This window comes from Fusarium verticillioides, chromosome 1 (genome assembly GCF_000149555.1).
Source record: "Fusarium verticillioides 7600 chromosome 1, whole genome shotgun sequence".
Classification (NCBI taxonomy): Eukaryota; Fungi; Ascomycota; class Sordariomycetes; order Hypocreales; family Nectriaceae; genus Fusarium; species Fusarium verticillioides.
The window spans coordinates 40,767-59,572 of NC_031675.1; the positions used below are offsets into that span (position 1 = coordinate 40,767).

Consider the following 18,806-nt stretch of genomic DNA (forward strand, 5'->3'; position numbering starts at 1 on the left):
AAGGAGATCAGAAACAACAATACTAACTCCTACATTAAATGGATATATTATGTTGAAGGCCATTCATCTAAACAGCGACACTACTATTCAGATCGCACATAGGACCAAGGGAATGAATGTATGCTGTTTGTCCTTATTATACAGAACTATCTACAATGCCAGCTCGATGTCTTTTTGGGATTACCGCCAACATATGTCTGTGTCTTGGGGTAAAGACAATGCTTGCGCTGAAAGTCGATTCCGTTAGCAACAGTGTCGTTGATGAACTTTGTACCCGTCAAACTCGCAGGCGCTTGATCCCTCTCAACCCACGCCACCATGGCCGCCAATACATTATGCTGAGGATCAAATGGGATACCCGCCGCAGGGGCACCACCACCCTGGCCAACAGTCCAGGCGCCAGGACCCGAGTTGCAGTGGAACATGCCTGACAGGCGGAAATAGCGATAGTAGTCCTGCAGGTCGTTATCTGCAGAGTACATGCGGTTCCAGAAACGCTGGGTGTTGAATTGAGTGATTTGGTTATCCTGGCCACCGTGATAGCTGAGCAACTTTCCACCGCGCTTTTTGAACTTGGGGAGCTCCTGAGGGTAGGTGCGGATGTCGAATGGGTTCAGCTCATCGGCCTTTCGGACATCATTCGTGTTGTAGGTGCTGGCATCCCAGTTGGGGTCATTATATACGACGTATCGGAACCAATCCTCAGAATAGCTAAAGGGAATGCCTGCGATGAGCTTCGATACGGCTTGGAGTTCATTGCCGGGGTTCATGCGAGGAAAAATGAGCTTGCCGTTGGGATAGGTATATGGAGCATAGATCTTTTGCAGCTGCGCGACTTGAGCCGAGTTCAAGCAATTCTTGGGACGTCTAGGGCTACATTGAAGAGTCTTTGGGTTGAAGAAGCACTTGTCTGGGACCTCAATGATTCCATCCTCAACGCCGTCAATCTTGTCGCACTGTCTGAGAACTTCGTCATGAATCAGGCCTTTCCAGGTGTCAATGGGGATGTAGTTTGGCGAGTCTGCCGATCCTGTTATTGGGTAGAACATGGCCCGCTGGCCTTGGAGATTGTTAAAGTCAACCGCTGGGCACCCAGCTACAATTCCGTCATAGTCTTTGGGGTACTTCTCTGCAGCCTTGATGCCCATGCGACCGCCAAGGGAGCAGCCGATATAGTAATTGTGAGCTGGCCTTTTGCCGTAGAAAGCCTTTATGAGCTTCTTGGCCGAACGAGTACCAGTATGTAGACTTCGATGATCAGCTAATGGTTCACGAATGAGAGGTGAGGAGGAGGGCTGTAGTACTCACGCTCTGTAGGAGAAGTCCTTGATAATTTCGGGGTTATTAAGCATGGTGATACCAGTTGTACCATTGTGGCCATTGTTGGTACCCATGGTGGCGAAACCATTAGTTGTGCCATAAGCAAGGTCTTCATACTTGATGCCTAAACGTCTTTGGTCAGCTTTTCCGTACTACGAGAATTATTGATCGAGATTCTACTCACAGCCATCGATTCCGCCATTGCCTGTTGCCAGGTATCTCGATGCCTTCCATTCACTGGGCAGCCATAGCTCAAAGCTGATGGAGGACCTCTTTGAGGTAGGAATCTGGAGAGCAATGCGACATAGGTCGACTGTGACAGCCTGAGAGGCACGATTACAAGCTGGGACGTTGTCTGACAATTGCAATGTTGTACCAGCAGAAACAAACTCTTGCCGCGTCAATGTTGAGTTGTCGATGAGCCTTGTTGGCTTGAAGGCTAGACATCTGGTGCGAAAGTCTCTCTTGTCATCATGGCAAACAGCAACAGATGCTAGGCAACTGAGTACAACGACACACCAGGAGATACGTAATAGGAAATACATTGCTCCTTTGCCTTAGTATTACCCAGTCCGTCAATATTGAAGAGCTGTGCCTCAGCCTCTAGTTAAAGAAGCAGTGATTGAGGTGGGCAGGAGGAGATAGGATGAGGGACAAATGTGGCCCGACAAATGTCTCTCGGTGACTAATCCTTGTACGCCCGAAATAGCCGAAGGATGACTAGGATAGGTCTTGGCAGGGCAGGGCGTAGCATCCGTAGACGAGAGGCAGGGGCGCGGCACAGACGCTGCAGTTCATGTTCCCCGAGATTGAGGCGGAGATGGAAGATGAAATCGGACGATGATGACAGGAGATTAATTGGGCACCATGGGCTGTAGATGGATGCTGTCACTTCATGTAAGCACTAGGGGAGTTTGTTCCTGGATCCATGAAACCAACGGCAACGACCGCAACAGAATGCGTAGAGATATGCGAGTATCAACAATATGTCAATTACCTTTTCCACAGTGGTTTTACTCAATCAAGTTGACAGATGAATCCTGAGATCGAAGTTTTCAATCCCCGCACTTCCCCCATCGAAGCGCGGGCTTTATCTTGATTCAACGGGGTGCAGGATTTAGTTTGGCGTTCATGTACAGAGATCTTCACACAATTGATCCTAATTGGGGTTGGTGGAGATATGGAGTTCTTCATGGATGATGAAAATGCAAAAGAACTCAGATAACGGTAATAGAGAGTACATTGGTGGGGGTATTGAGCCTGCGAAAAACTATTGGTGGGATCTCATTGCCTCTAAATAAGCCGAGGCGGCATCAACAGACCCGTGTGGATAACATGTCAGGGTCGTAGACACGGGAATCGACTGGACAATATGCTTGCTCTTTAGATACGGCGATTCTTTCTCTATGGCACTCCGTAATAGACAGCAATTTGGCATCTGCACTGCGATCGCGTACAGAACTTTGAACAGAGCCCTTATTTTGCCTAACTCGCCTCGCCATCCAACACAAGCTTTACAATTGACTACAAACGCCATTTCTAATTTGCACAATGAAATAGGTGGCACTGAATGTATCCTTACCCCAGATCAATATTGATGAGAGAAATTTACATAAATCAGTCTATTCTATGCATCTTCAAGCTTTCTACTCGGGTGTTGACCAGGTGCAAATAACTCTTCAGTGCTGCGATCTCTGCTCTGCAGCTCAATATTTAGCACCTCACTCTTATTCGCCCCAATCTTGCTAAAGCCTTGACGATCGACCTTTCGTTTCTGGCTCGTCGTTGTATCCATAACACCTGAGCCATTCATTCGAGTTCTTCGCGTGCGCGAGGTACTCGTCACCGTCGTCGCTATCCCACTAAACACAACCTGAAAACAAGGGCGCATTGTCATGATAGTGGACACAATAACGGCCGTGAAGATTTCAGCCATGGCGAGAGTGTTCGACGTCGTATTATACCCTGAGATAATTAGATCAACGACAGAACATCGAGAAGACGGAATGAACATACAGTGAGGATCGGTAGCAGCTCCCTCGTTCGGCACGTAGATCATTACCACGCGAACCACAGCGCAAGCAGTATGCCTAAGTCATTAGCTGATTACTTCGAGAAGCTACAATCAATACGTGTGTCAACTTACGCAAGTCCCAAGGCAATCAAGAAGAGAAATTGCCATATTTCCTTGCTCCGATGCCCCGTTGACAGAAGGGCAGGAAACGGTATCAGGACAAGCAAGACCGACGTAAAAGAGTTGATATAGGCATTTGCCACCCGGAACTTGGTGTTGTCGATGCATGTGCCGTCGAGATCACCTTGCCAGGCTTTACGGATCGGGTTGCATTGGAATGTCGAGACCAGTGTGCCGCCAGTGTAATAAGCAATGATGACACCCATTAAGGCAAAGTTGGCGTATCGCGCGATCTTAGTACTCAAGAGAACAGGCTTGCTGAAGATGTTCATATAGATAGTACAAATGGAGAGCTTGATCACGCCTGCTGTCGCCTTGAAAAAGACCTGGTTGAGCCAGAAGCACTATCATTGTCAGTGGCGGGATGGAAATAGCGGGTAGGTGGGACGATCTACAATCTTGGGCGTCAGGGCTTTCTGGATATCTGGCGGCAGATCATCTTTGTGATAGCCATAGCCCCATCGGAAGTAAGCTGCTACTTTGTCAGAAGTACTTCGTCACGAATGTTGCGATACTTACGGTCCAGGTTAAAACCAGCAAGACATATGCTCAGAGACTAAATAATTAGTACATGTAACAGACAATATTGAGTTGCACGACACTTACTAGCCCAACGATCAACAGGTAATCTGGGAGTCCAATAACCTTCTTCCAGAGTCGCCAGGATATTCTCCATATGACTAAAATAGTAGCACTAGCCAGCAACGTAAGCGTTACGGCTTTGAGCTTGGCCGAATTGTTCGGCCCTTGATAGTAGTCTGACATGGGCTTCTGATGGAGACTGGGCTTTGAATGAGCAGCTCGAAGGAAGAACGGGAAGAGACACAGACACAGATGCATCTTATTTAAAACATCAGAATGTATGCGCGTATGGCCTGCAGCATCGCATTGCATACGAACAGCCCATTTTGGCATTTAACCTTAAAGGCGGTTGAGAACTCTGGTACGGTTGGCAGGGAATTGCCACACACGGCAGATGCTGGATTCATATCCTTGTAGTAGTCCGGACGAGACCATCAATCTGCGACTCGGTTATTTACGAGGGTCGTTGCATGCAGTAATTTATGGGCTGTATGCGCTGTTGGAAAAAAGAAAGTTCATGGACGATGCATTGTCATTTATGTTAGCAGGACTGGTGGTGGTTGAGTCATTAGGAGGTTGAAGTTATGTTCCTTTGCTTGCATTGCAAAGCAGCGGCTACCAGCAGGCTTAGCTTTTAGCCACGAAATCTCGATCTCTGCATTGATCCTTTCAACCTTGTTCCCAAAAACTCCAACTCTCCTTTCAGCAACCTGAGAATCGAGGGATCTAACCTTTGTCCTCAGTAATATATTTCATGGAACCTTGAGTGGCCTCTTGTACTTTTCACCAACAAGACCGGGATTTAAAAATACCCGGATACTCTCTTTCCTCTCTCAGTCAAGTGTCGGATTCGGGTGAATTGCGGCTGATACGATGAAAAACAGGCACTTTGACCCTGTTGGTCGCCAAGTCGCCCACTTCCCTTGAAACTCGCTTGCTGGTAGTCGGCTACGTATTGCTTGGCAATACATAAGAGATCTGTTGTGCCAATCATTTTGACCAAAAGCAATTCTGAAAAGTGTTCCCAAGCGAGCTAACAAAGTTTCTAACAGCAGCCCACTGTCATGGAGCATGGCTGGGTTAGGCTTGTTGGAGGTCACTTCAGGCAGAGATGTAACCTTCTTGAACCAGCGTTACTTCCGACATTCCTAATCTGGTATAGTCCTCAACATGGACTAGGGACGGGACGGAAGGACGGGCCAACTGTTTCCGCGGATAATTAACGGCTTCGGTCTTACGCTATATAGATTTCAAGAATCTCAGCCACTATATAGCGGGACTTAGCCACAAGGTACCCTATATCTCATCTCCAGCTGAGAATAAATTTTATACTATACCTTTAAAGAGACAGGAAGTAGAATATATAAAAGATAAAGGGAGAACAAACACTTATAACTTATAGGCACAGACAAAGAGCCTGAGTTTTGCGATTCATTAAAGTTTTTATTCCTTCATCCAAGCTAAACATCTGTCATAGCAGTCATCATCTGATAGCTGGTGTAAATTGGCAAGTTCCGCATGAAGAGCCAAAATATATCAGATTTTCCTGAGCTTTTCTAACAATCTCAATATCCATAATAATTGAACTGTCACTTAATGCCAGAAACCTTAGCAGATAAATCATCAAATCCGACATTTCCTCTGAGATTGTATTGCTGGGCTCGTCTCTCTTACTGATCGTAAGGTCAGAGACCTGGGTATTGGGAACCGGTACGCGGGAAGTGAAAGTCCATTTGTTTAATTCAAGATTCCACAGAAGTTCTGTAGCCTCTTCAAACGGACCCGATAATTCTGCGGTGCTAGCCCAACCCACTAGCTGCAGCATCTGGAGAAATTGCATCTTCAGGATATCCTGACTCAGGCTGCGGGTCCGAGTCCGAGGCCTGAGACTTTCGGATACGATCCGAATGGATCTCTCTCCACTTTTCAATGATGCATTCCCAACAAAATTGATTCGAAAGAACAATAGTCGGATGGCCCACTTGCAGGCAAAGAACCATTGTGGCCAGACGGCCAAGCCAATTGCCAATAGAGCGCACGATCGAGGGATTTCCAAAAGGTTCAAGTATTTCGTCCCAGTTGTCAACCATGGTGAACTGTGGATTCCCAATAAGAGCGTGATATGCCGTGTCAGAGTGGGTAAGCGAGCACGCATTCCCTAAGAGCCGTAGCAGTGGGCTGTTAAGTTGGCCCAATATATCAAGGTCCGCAGCCTGATCTCCATGATCGTGTATAGACACAACAGACTCTAGGGAATACACCTCGAAGTCTCTGTTTCCGTGAGTACCAACGTCAATGGTGAACCGGAGGTGTCGAGTAGTTAACTGGAACGAGTCCTCAAGCTCCCGTCAAATATATTGCGAGTCACAACCCTCCAGTTTCGCTTTATGTCACGGATCTGAGGCTGTTTCGGTGGGATCAACATTGCTATTTCGGGCTTTTCAATGCTTCCCCAGACTCGTCGGATTTCAGAATGAAAAGCGCCTTCAATGGGGTCACAGAGAAGCGCCGCTGTGAAGAAGATGGAATCGCCAGTGGCCATCGCTAATACATTCCTCAAGTTATATGGAATGACAGACAGATACCCTGGTTCAAACAGAGCTATGCAAGCAAATGTTCTCCCAATATGTATATAGTATTAAATTATCTACTGCATTACCGCTATAGCTCTATTCGCTTTCATCATCACTATCTTGGTCATCTGCGCACTTAGTGGCCACTCCATAAACAGCTAATGATCTGGTTTCGATAGCTGCCGATTTGGGTTTGAAAGTAAAGAATGGGTGATTCGCAGGAAGGTCCCGATTTTGAAGCAGGTACCCCATAGGGTTGTGCATGATATCAGATGACCGAGATCGATAAGGAATCCATTCGGCCAAAAACCTTGAGAGCAACTGAGTATTGAGAACACCAAAATTGGGAAGGATCTGTTTCCTGCTGCGATGAACATTATCCGTTATCACCGAAGGCTCTGCCATTTCGTCAACTTGGAGACAGCTTCGTAGCTGCGTATACTCATCATAAGGAAGATACAAGCGACCGGCCATGAGACCAATCTCAATGCTCAGCCAGGAAGGGATCGCAAGTTCCTTCTTCGGGGTCGGTACAGGATAGTACGCAAGATGGCCAACCTCTAAGAGAGATCTTGTATGTGGAGATGTGTATGTAAGAAGAAAGGTCGTGAGGGTGTGTATCCTACGGAGGATTGGAAGAAGGAGCTCAGCCTCCTCAGGAATGACCACCAAGGCTGTTTCGATATCAGGTCTCCAGAGTACCCATTCAACTGGTCGCTATATATACATCGTTAGCATCTTTAGTCTGCAGCGAGTTGCTAGAAGACGTACCATAATATGAAGAGAAGCATCGGCTTTCGAGGGTTGAACTGTTCTAGAGAACTCCTTGGAGACAAGTAGTTTCGAGGAAGTTGCCTTGGGCTTAATACCATACTTAAGTCCAAGATAGGTATGGCCGATCAGGTCAAGAGCTTTGATGAAATGTAGGCTAGCCAGCTCTACTACAGGCTCCTCACAGAATCTTAAAAGGGCCTTGTCGAGACCCGGAAACTGAAGGGCTGTAAGATGTGTCGGATTCTGCTTCTCACGAAGCTGGTGGACCTCGAATTCAACTTCTCTTTCCTGCTCCACTTCATCGAAAGCAGAGGAACACGCCCGCCTTTGGTGTTTAACCAGATCCGCCTGCAGCCCATACAGTTCTTTCACAAAGCTTTTTAAATGGGCAGATTTGATTGCTTTCAAGCCAGTCGACGATGCTTGCTCCTTTGGCCCGTAGAGTTGCTCCAATGTCTGTCCTTCGGGCTGCTGAGCTTCTTGCAGGAGCTTGTCTCTCGTCTTCTTGCTCTGCGAGGACTTTCTGAACTTTAATAGAGCATCTTCACGTCTGCAGAAGTCGAACCCTTGGGCGATGTGCAAGGACATCATATTATCACTGGCTTGACAACTTTGCTCTAGGAGCCAGTGTATAATGTCGGTAGACTTTAATGGTTGCGACGCCGCAACCTTTGGACTGTGTTCGCATCGGAGAGACAAAACACTTGTATACACCTCTGGGGGGGCAACGAATGCGATTGATTGCGTTGTCGCGAGTTGCCTTAGTCTCATTGCAGCTATCATGGTTAGCCTCATACTGTCCACTGATTGTTGTATGCAATTACCTTGCGTGATCTGGTCTTTGGTCGAATTTATGCCCAATGTCACAGCTCCTTGCGCGTATATTGGAAGCTTCAAGTCAGTCCCGCGCGTGTGCGCCTCGTCGATGTAGACCACGCATTTGTCGAGATTGTCTGCGAAGGAACTAGCCAAAAGCGGCACGGGCGTCTTTTGAAAACGAGCTCGTACCATGATACGGCTGTTCTTATCGAAATACACCGCGCCCTGGGCTTCGTGATGGACGTCAAGCCAGGCCGCAGCAAGTTGGTGGTTCTCCATCTCAAGGATCTGGGCACCTGCGTCTATCAATATCTTGATGCCATTGCTTCGAAGTAGTTCCAGTATCCCAATTTCATTGAGATGCCGTCCATGTTGATCAACAGCTTGAAAGCATCTTTGATTACGTGGCTCCAGGAGATGTACCAGGACTTCAGCGTTGGTTTGTACGAGACTGGGTAGATCATCCTGACGAATTGTACGTGGCAGGATCTTTTTGTTGTCATTGGTCCCGCTAAAGCCTGTTGTCATCCCTTGACGTTCCATACTCTCGGATAGCAGGGGGATATCCCAAGCTGAGGCTTGCAACTTTACTCCAAACTGCTTGGCATGTTGTGGAAACGCAAAGTTATTCATGAAATGATTGACCACATGTTTCTCAAACCTCAGATGTCGCCAGAGCAACGAGATCTGAGCCTCGTCTTCCATCTCCAGTAAATGCCAATGTTGGAGAGTTTCCGGAAGGTGTTGCAAGGAGGTAAAGCGTTGATAGTGTGAGGAGGGATCTTCAGAGTTGCCGATGAATCGGAGACTCTGGAGAAGTTGAGACTTGGTCAAGCCAGCATGGTAAAAGCTCAAACATGTAAGAACAAGCGCCGTATCCGGGTGACCGTACTCCGCAGTTTGCGAGGGTATTCCTTTAGCTTCGAATGGCACTGCAATGGGAGCTCTGTCAGAATGAAGGCCGTATTGAACATTCCATGACTTCTTCAGACAGAGGATCAACAGCCTCTGGGAAATGAGCCCGTGAAGAAGATGGAGGGTCTTTGTAATAGCGGGTTCATCGTTCAACGACCCGATTGCGTTTTTCCAAACGGATGCGGATGGATGAGTAGTTGAAAGTAATAGTTTAATGTTTGTTTTGGCATCAGTACTTGTATCAGCTTTGAATCGCACATACGAGAGTCGCCCATGACAGATATCATCCACTAGAAGAGCGTTGAGATGTTCTTCAACCTCAGGACGCAAGAGGTGAATGACAGGAAAGCCACCGTGTCGTCGCCATACATGTATCCCATCTTTAAACTCGGCTTGAAGTTGGGGTACATGGGATTCAACCAAAGATAGTATGTCTTCGATAAGCTGCCACCGCTGAGGATGACCATCAATCATGGTGGGTATGCCACTCGGATATATTAACTGCGTCTTTGGCGAAAGGGTGAGATCAGACTCGTCAAGGACATCTCTGCTCGACGACTCCAACCATGCTTGGATGTTCATCATTTTCTGCGCTTTCTTTACTTCCTTGTCGGCCAACTTCTGAAGCCCGCTCAGCTTGAAGGAAAGTAGGTGTTCTGGCAAGCACAACATGACTCCCCCTGAGGCGAGAGTTCTCTTGTGAAGATTGTGATAAAGGTCTAGAGCTTGATCGCTGGTAGGTGATCGTCGAGCAAAGGGTATATGGCAAACTTCTCGACCTACCAGCCCTCCAAGCCGGCTTTGCATCACTTGTGCTGTCTGAAGGAGAAGGGCCCGGGGGACAATTAGTCGGCACAGATCAGTGGTGTTGGCCAACAGGATTGCAGCCATTGGCATGATGCAGGAAGTCTTGCCTACAGCAATAGTTAGTTATGATGCCTCGTGACATATCAGTGCCATATGCAAACCTTGACCCATGTTCATCTGTAGAACAGAATTGGACATCGATGGTGGTGAAATGATAGCATGGGCTACTTCGAATTGAATTGGTCGAATAAGCATGTTGTTGTCGATCTCTAGAAGAAGCCATTCTGGGTACTTGAGCGGATTCCAGTTGGAGTGCCCCTCTGTGTCGAAGTTCTCCTCCAACCATCTATCATCTCTGCGGAGAATCGCATCTTCTATCCGCAGATAACGCTGAAGACGCGTAGTCAGGACCCCGTACTCCACCATTCTGTTAACTAAGACATGAGGCACTAGCGGTCTATTGCCATTTCTCAGCTGTTCAAGAATTGCAACCGGTGAGAAGCAGGGCCAAAGCTGGCCTTTTGAGAGCCATGCAAAACCCTCGTCACTTTGCGAAACTAACTGCTCGATTTTGTCTTGTTGCTCTCGTAATAGTTGGCGGCAACAAGTAATTTCTCCTTTCACTGAAGCCATCTGTGGTCTGCTATAAAGTTCTTTTCCACTCTGTTGCAGTCGAGCTAAAGCGGCTAGTGACACCAAAAGATCCTCCCCGTAAGCCCGTTGCGAAGTGAGAGGGGAAGAGACGAGTCGTTGTGTAATTTCCTGGAGTGTATCAAACTCCGGTTTTTGAACCGGCAACTCCGAAACCTGGGTCTGGAGGCTGGAGTTGTGACTTCCAACAGCAGAGTGGCCTTGTTCTTTTAGCCAACATTGAGAGTCCTCATCGGGCCTGTCGTGGAATTTATGCCTCGATAGCAAGTCAATCATCGAAACCTGAGCGGTGGAATGCTCCCTAGGTCTCTCTGGGTCTCTGGTTTTCAAACGCGTTGGTTTCAAAGTCCAGACGTCTTGGTACATGCATTGCTCCGTCTCTGATCGGTTGCCCAACATCATGTCTCCTGCGCTCTCCAGCGCAAGGAGATAGACAGACAGCTCCCAATTATTCTTCAGTCTCTGAAGTTCGGGGTACAATTTCTGCCAGGTTTTCTTTAGGCTAAAGTCCTTGACGTTTTTGGTTAGGCCTCTGACTGATGATTCGAACTCATGTCTCGAAATCGGTGCATTTGGCCACATCTTGAGAATGCGAGAGATGATTCGTGACACGGCGTCTTTCTTAGGATCAGCTTTAGATAAGAGCCCCCTCTTATCTTCATTGAATGATTCTGGAAGCACTAGCGACAATAACACATCTTTGGACGGTTCTTCAAAATGGTGGAAGTTTGTGAAAAGGGTATGGTTAGGCGGCTGAATGCGGCTCAATGTACTGCTTTTCAACAGTGCCACAAGCCACATTATGACAGCCATGTCAACATCGTCGTCGAACGCGAATAGAGCTAGGGAAAAATGCTTGTCATGAGTTCTTGTGGGGTCTTTTTCATGAAGCTTCTGGACAACAGAGCCCCACAGCTGTGGCGCTCCAACACCTAGAGTCGCTGCCAAATCAATATCCGACAAGGATTCCTTGAAGCCTCGAAATGTGCTCCAGGTTTCTAAAATTGGGGCCAGTTTAGGAAGGCGAAATGCACCAATATCAGATTCCATTACTGCACGAATGGTCTGGTACACTCGACAGCTCCTCTCAGATGACTTCTGAGCTACATTAGGGATGAAGTTAACCGGTTGTGCCGCTTGAGAAAGTACTGTCGAATCGGACTCAAAGCAGACACGCTCATAAAGCTGCCTTCTAATACGGCCTCTGATTTGCAAATGAGCCACAGACGCGGTATGGGACATATTGTCTTGGTGAGGTTCTGTCATACTAAAAGCCTCTAGATCTCGTGACCGACGTTCAATGAAAGTGACTAGAGGAGCCAAGTCTTCATGTTGGATTGTAGAAGTCAAATGTTGATCCCAGCGCACTTTCTGATATATATCGATGCCTGGGGGGTAAAGGGTTCTTTCCGGTGATAGAGACTTGATGACGGACAGCATTCTATGTGGAAAGCCTGCCAAAGGAGCCCAGGGTTGACTGCGAGACGAGAGCAGACAATGGCGAGCTTCCTCTGTGCCTGTCTTCCCGGTGAAGACATCTGGTAGTGGAAAAGACGTTAATGCATGTATTGCTGCCTTGAGATAGAGAAGAAGAGGTTCAGGTGGGCAGTCCAGTCGGCCTAGGACAGAGTTGAGGGTGTATTTAGCGTACACTCCTTCGTTGGAAATCCTGACAGCGACATGGATTCCCTCTCTCTGCCACTGGATATTCCCTATTGGGATAAGAACAATCCTTCTGTCAGGGTTCGAGGCATCGCGTAGGGTGACTCGACTGCATAAACCGTGGAGCGTCCCAATATCTTGCTGAGGGTCGACTTCAGCCTTGAGCTGAGGGCAAAAAAGCAAGCCTCTGTGATTGACTTGGAACCGAATCTCCAAGCGTTTCAACTCGACGGACAAGTCTCCATTGGCAGGTTGGTAAATTGTCAACCTCTTGGAATCCTCAAAATCCCGGAAAATACTACTGAATTTCCTCCCAATCTCTGAGTTTGGCTCAACAAGACTGGCTCCCGTGTTTCTGGTGGCTCTTCGTTTTCGGATATCGAGTATCCAGTTCGATTTCTTGCGCCTCCAGATCCGTGGCTTTCGACGCATCTCAAGATTCCCAGTAGTCAAGTCCAGCCAGTGCACGCAGTCGTCGACTAGGTCTGCGGGTAGGTCCCAGCCCATGGGCCCTTTCAGCATAGAACGCGGTATGAACTGAAGAATGGAGCCTCTGAAAAGAGCTTTGGTGGTTATTTTGCTATCCCTGATGCCAACATGAACCTGGTGACCTTCCATGTCGACAAGGATTTGATAGTCCAAGAGTCCGGATGGCCGTGTTAGTAAGTGTCGCCCCTCGAAAAGCTCGAGGATAGATTCATTATCTCTGATCTCAAGGGGAAGCCTCCCCAAGGGCTTTTGATCCACTAGTAAGTGACCTTGAAGTATATGATAATGTACTTGCTGTGGAGCTATTGAGCCACTGGGGGCGGTCTTGGATGAAATCCACCACGAGTGCTTGCCTGGGAGCTTCTTCCACGGGGAGTAAGACCTGTTAGCGAGAGCGCTGGCACTAGTCCATGTCTCGTTGATGGCCTTCTCTACCAGGCCGATGTGACTCTCCACCCACTTCTCGACAATACTCTTCATGTTATAAGAGGCAGACATGTCTTGGGTGAGAAGACTACGCAAGTGAGTGGGCAGCTTATCTGAACTATCAAGCAGGTTCTCCTGAAGGGCGATTGACGATCGGAAGAAAGGTAACGGATCATCCTTGAGCACCGTTTCTTCAAAGCCAGCATGACCTAAACATCCCCAGAATGTTTGGCGACAAAGCAACGCGGCCCAGAAAGCAAAAGTGGCGGCCTTGCCAGCCATGTCGCCGTCAAGTGTTGATCTGACCTCATGCTGTAATTGAAGAATCCAGTTTGAGGTAATGGAACGGACTCTGACTAAGAGCTCATGAGCCTGCGGTTCAAATGCCGGCGGACAAAGGTGATATAGCCGAAGACTAAAAATAACAACGCTACTCATCCGATCGACTTGTCTCCAATTCTGTTCCATCGTGTCCATCCAGGCCTCGAGCCGCTCTTTTAGTCTGTGACAGAACCCTTCACTGTTGAACACCCAGTGAGCCTCACGCAGCAGTCCTTCTTCCAGTGAAGCTGGGCCGGCCTGTATAGCAAGGCGATGAAAGAAAGAGTTTGCAGCTCTAGTACTAAAGTCAAAATTAGAAGCTGCCAATTCCTTCAGAATCTCAAGCCAACGTCGACCTCGTGCAGAAACCACTCGCTGGGAGGCACAGAAATCGTTACCAGATGTGGATTGCGGACCCATTGATTCTCTTGCTACGATCTCGTAAGAAGAGGGATGATATAGAAGCATGCCTAGAACTCCTCTGGGCGCCTCATACGGATCCGCGATGCCTTGTGGAAGCCAGGGGCCTAAGAGGTGCTGATACCATGGAACCTTGGGGAGTTCATCCGCCCAAAGCTTTGAGACAGTATCATAGTATAACATTTCGGGCCCAAAACGGAAAGTGACCTGGTCAGGTGTTTTCGGTAATTTCAACTTGCCATAGTGAGTTTGCCGGAATGACTTTTTGCGGGAAGCAAGCGTGAAGCTTTTGTTCACCTCTAGGGAGAACTTCTTGAGATCGTCGATATCTTCAAGGACCAGTTTGGGGACGCCTTTGGTGCTTGAGTACACTGGGGTACCAAGGAGATATAACTGCCAGGTTGCTGTACGATAGGCAGACAAGTAGTCAGGGATAAGTAGCTCAAGAAGAATCGCTGCCCGTTGGGCCTTGCGCTGATCAGTGTCTGGGGATGGAAGAAAGTCTTCGTGGACGCTGATCTTGAGCTTCTTTCGTCGCCAAAACTTTGGACATCTTCGGCAAGTATGGTTGACCTTTTTACCAGTAGGAGATACGGTACACGTGCAGGTAAGGTCGTTCAGCGACTGTGTCAAGCTGTCATAACTTTTTGTCAGACGCTCTAACTCAGACAGGGTTGATTGTCGCACCCTTAGTGAAGCATCATCTATCCGTGTAGCAGTCACTAACATCTGACGACCAGCCGCAGTGGAAGAGACGTATTTGGCAGGAAACGTTGACCCCTGTCTGGGATTGTCGAAGATTGTACCCAGGCCTTTCTTATGTGAAGCCACACGATTGCGAATATATCGCTGTACTAGTAACAACCTTTCCATCTCGTCCCTGGTCATCAAGCAGAGCACATCCAAGGCATCAGGAATGAATAGAGGATGATATTCTTTCAGTAATGGACACATGGAAGTTGCCGCTTCGTCCATCTTTATCCAAAGCTCGAAGAGTCTGAGAAGGTGGCGACTCATCGGAATCGAGTCATTCTTGAAGGTGTTTCCCACATTGGTAAGCAGGTCCATGATGCTTTGAGATAGTAATTTGCACAGTTCTTGAGGTTTCTCTGAGGTGGAGGTAATTCTTTTAGCCGCCGCACTCTCACTATCCTGGAGGGAAATATAGTGGTCGGCCAGGCGGCCAACTTCAAAAACTGACCCCTCTTGTAACCGAAGCCCATCCGGAGTGGTCATACGGTATCGATGGCTAGGATGTTGTGACAGCTGAGATGTCAGAAATGCGCCACTATTGTCTAGTCTCATGTATAGATCAGCTTCTGCGACACGGCGCGGAAGAGATGGAATACGGCGAGTGGCTCTGGCCTTGAACTCATCCCATTGTGAAGAAACACGTTTCGTTGCATACTTCACGACATCTCCAAAGTCTTCCGAAGTAGATGAGAAAATTTGGTTATACAATCGGCGCAAAGATGGTGAACACGCTGCGCTATCGGCTTCGAGTTTCGCCATGCGACGGCAGAGCTTTGATCGAATCTGGATCGTCATCTCTGGGTGCAGACGCTCTGCGGAGTCTTTAAGAAGGTCGGACAACATGGTACAAATAATAAATTTGTAATAGACCCGCCCCATGCCTGCGCACTTGTGGTCTAGCAACTCCCGCAGCATGCGTCTCAATGCTACGCGAAGAACCAGCCAGTACGAAGAGCGCCGCCAGGGAATCTCGGATGAGCCCAATACAACGTCATCTCGAACCTTTTTAATGACCGACTGTACTTGGACGCCACTTCCAAGCCCCTCCAAAAGTGACATGAGCATGTCAATTATCAGGGCAGGGTTTGTAGAGTTGCGGGTCTCAGGAATCGATTTTCCGCCTTTGGAAGCCTTCGCGGCAAACACATCGAAAGATTCATTGCTTGCCTGTGCCAAAAGCTGAGCCAAGTTTCTCTGAAAGGAAATATCATTGAAAACGTCGAATGGCACTTGTACTGAACGATGGGGAAATTCCCACATAAGGCAATGCTTTGCTGCCAGAACATCTTGAACCGGGGCATCAGTCTGGAATGCTTCGAAAACGACTGTATCTTCACTATTATGTGATTAGCTGATATGTCATCAAGACTGAGAAAGGCTATGAGAAACCGACATGTCATCGCGATGAATTAGCAAAGCAGAATTCTGCTGAGTGACAGAAAGGGCAAGCCATGTGTTGTTCTTGCCACTAGCGATACCTTGAAAGGATTCCAGAAGTTCGTGGCTGATCAGTTGGCCCTGGTTCAGAAATGCTGTGTCTTCCATAGAGCTGACCAGGACGTTCCAAGCATCCTGGTCTTGATGGTCACTGAACTTGGCCAAGGCGCGCCGAAGTCGACTTCCAAGATCATACGCCAGCCCATTATCACCTGCGTCGTTCTTACTGGGTAGTTTGGAAGGAAGGACTAGGTGATGAAAAACGGCTTGAAGCAACAGTTCTGGTTCATGAGTCGTCGACATGTTGAAGGAGCTAAGTGCTGATGAATCTTATTCGTAAAGTGAGGCTTCTTTGGTTAAGGTGATAAGTTGGGAGGAAAGAGGGTGTTTTTTCCAAATGGGATCGAAGGCACGGAGCGGGGAAGCCATGTTGGCAGGCCTCCTGCAGGATACTTTATGTGTGTTGGTTGTAAACTACTGAGGCAGCCGCGAAAATTTATTGCATGAGGGAAGTGTGGCTAGAGAGGCTCTCTAGCCACAGATACAGATGCTCAGCAAGAGACGTAAACTATTGTTTTACTATAGGGTTACAAGTCAAGCTCAGTATCTAACTAGTCCTTTCATTTGTTCCTTGTCAATGCTGACAAGCAAATAAACCGGAATAGCATGAGGGACCCAAGTGGCAGCCGCTCATATACCAGTCGCATCTATTTCAATGTGATCGGCAAAGATTTCATCCGACTTTGAGGCTTTGGGATTGACCGACCGACAATGCGCAATCTCAACTGCACGACGTCCATAGGTCTTGATCAGATCTGGTACTGAAGGGATCCAATCCTGGAACGATACACCCGATTTCCTATCTGTAACATGAGGCATACTATCCTCAGACGCGCTCCGTCATGAAGGAGTTAATTCATTCACTAGGGGATTATACTCTACCGGAGCCTGAACTTTGATGACACTGAAGTCAACGTTGAGAGTGGCCAGACTAAAGTTGGCTTCCGCGGTCTGAGATATCAATGATGCGCCTTTCTTTTAAATGTCTATCTTGGTTGTGATAAAGTCTTGTATTTGACAAGCTACCAATATTAATATAAAGTGTTTACTTCAGGTTAGGGATAATATCTTTATGCGAGATTGAAACTACCGGTCAGTTATCTATCAGATCTTGGCCTGATTGCCTTTTCCGACTTGTGGGGCCTGAAACCTGCATGGGTTGAAAGAAAGGGCATTATTGGCTAGCCCTCTTAGTCACGGGCGGCAGCGACCTTGCCAGGATGTGAAGCCGGCCTGGCATCTTGGTTACAATGCGGCATTCGCCGTGCTTCCTCTCTTATCTCTGGAATGCTGTAGACCACGGCAGTTGACCATCTTAACGGCAGCGGCCAGGCGACACCGTTGCGACTCTGTTTATCCCGCTTACTAGCAAGGTATATATGTTTTTTGTACTATGAGCAATTATTGGGGTAGTAACTACAGGGTAAGGCGGCACCTTATTTATTATAGTAGAGACTTTGTATGTTTTACTGATGATAATGGTGTAAAGTGCAAACTCACAGACAGGGGGCCTAACCATTCTTGTAGTGAATTATATATTATTTCGCCTCAGTCTATAAAAGTCGGTGCCCTTATTTTTATATAAGAGGGTCGAGCATTATTTTTTGCGGCTATACCTGTGCAGTCTGTTGGCGTTGAGGAAGCATCAAGTCTGAATATGAATCCAGTCAAACTTACGTGTCAACTATGCTGACTTCAAGGTTGATGTTGATCTCTGTAATTGTCCCCGTTTCTATAAATTCTCTGTGTCGGTTGAACCTCTCATTCAGAAGTCTCAACTGTAAACAACACAACTAGTTCTCCTCTCTCGCTTCCCTCTAACTTGGATAACACTGTGTCGCTTGTCGTTCTGCAACGAGTCCATTGACAAGATCGGGTCTAGACGGCCACATCCATTTAATAGATAAAAAGAGATACAACAAACTGTTCCATCATCAGACCAGGCACTCTAAGGCCATCACGCACAGGCTCATCAGTCATTTGCATTTCGTGGTATGGTCAAAAACAAATCAAGAAGCATGAAACCAAAATACAAGGTTAAATCATAGGCTTTTAAAGTGCCTAGAAAGACACCACAGCTACAGGTAGGGATAAACCGAGCGATTTGGACCCTGGGGGTCTCTATGACTGTTAGTTTGACTTCTTGAGCCAAACAGCTGTTAGATAGTACGTCGCGTGCGTTACCTCGTACGTCAACCACGTTGTCAAATAGCCGTCTTTGATTCGCGCTGTTAACTTGAAGGCTTGAGCTTATGATAGGTGTGCTAGGTACTTATGTCTAAGTCGTAAGCTAGGTCTGTTATTTGCAGCTGAAACTTGTGGCTGAAAGTTGGAGATGATCATATGGGACTTGAATTACGCGGCAGATGTATCGGACGAGCAGTCAGATTTGCCGGAGTTCGGCAGATTTTTCCAGAGATAGATACCTCGACTTATGGGGAGAAAGATATATGGCTTGTAGTCAATCGTGAACGTGAGCATGTTGTTGCAGGGTTATATCTGCCGAGCTCCTACTTAATATAATGGCCTCTGGCGACCTACCTGCGCTTCTGCTATACGACGAAGCAGACTACTATGTTTTGGGAAGGTTGGCGGGATGTGGC

General features: G+C 47.5%; 4 protein-coding genes across 4 annotated transcripts; all 4 read right to left on the bottom strand.

Moving 5' to 3' along the window:
• Positions 1-36: 36 nt before the first annotated feature.
• Positions 37-2,015, bottom strand: FVEG_09947 (hypothetical protein). Its single transcript, XM_018899020.1, has 3 exons — positions 1,505-2,015; positions 1,309-1,444; positions 37-1,248 (listed from the first exon to the last, which is right to left on the bottom strand). Exons 1-3 carry the CDS (start codon positions 1,863-1,865, stop codon positions 147-149), a joined length of 1,599 nt encoding a protein of 532 aa, XP_018757008.1. The 5' UTR covers positions 1,866-2,015; the 3' UTR covers positions 37-146.
• An 886-nt stretch (positions 2,016-2,901) lies between these two features.
• FVEG_09946 (hypothetical protein) lies at positions 2,902-4,354 on the bottom strand (the record flags this gene model as incomplete). Its single annotated transcript, XM_018899019.1, has 6 exons — positions 2,902-3,285; positions 3,337-3,410; positions 3,467-3,858; positions 3,910-3,986; positions 4,034-4,070; positions 4,121-4,354. The coding sequence occupies 6 exons, from the start codon at positions 4,352-4,354 to the stop codon at positions 2,948-2,950; spliced, it is 1,152 nt and encodes a 383-aa protein (XP_018757007.1). The 3' UTR covers positions 2,902-2,947.
• A 1,541-nt stretch (positions 4,355-5,895) lies between these two features.
• Positions 5,896-6,186, bottom strand: FVEG_16696 (hypothetical protein; the record flags this gene model as incomplete). Its single annotated transcript, XM_018905936.1, has 1 exon — positions 5,896-6,186. One exon carries the CDS (start codon positions 6,184-6,186, stop codon positions 5,896-5,898), a length of 291 nt encoding a protein of 96 aa, XP_018757006.1.
• Positions 6,187-6,765: 579 nt separating this feature from the next.
• On the bottom strand, positions 6,766-16,446 carry FVEG_16695 (hypothetical protein; the record flags this gene model as incomplete). Its single annotated transcript, XM_018905935.1, has 5 exons — positions 6,766-7,386; positions 7,441-8,219; positions 8,268-10,091; positions 10,146-16,042; positions 16,100-16,446. The coding sequence occupies 5 exons, from the start codon at positions 16,444-16,446 to the stop codon at positions 6,766-6,768; spliced, it is 9,468 nt and encodes a 3,155-aa protein (XP_018757005.1).
• Positions 16,447-18,806: the final 2,360 nt, after the last annotated feature.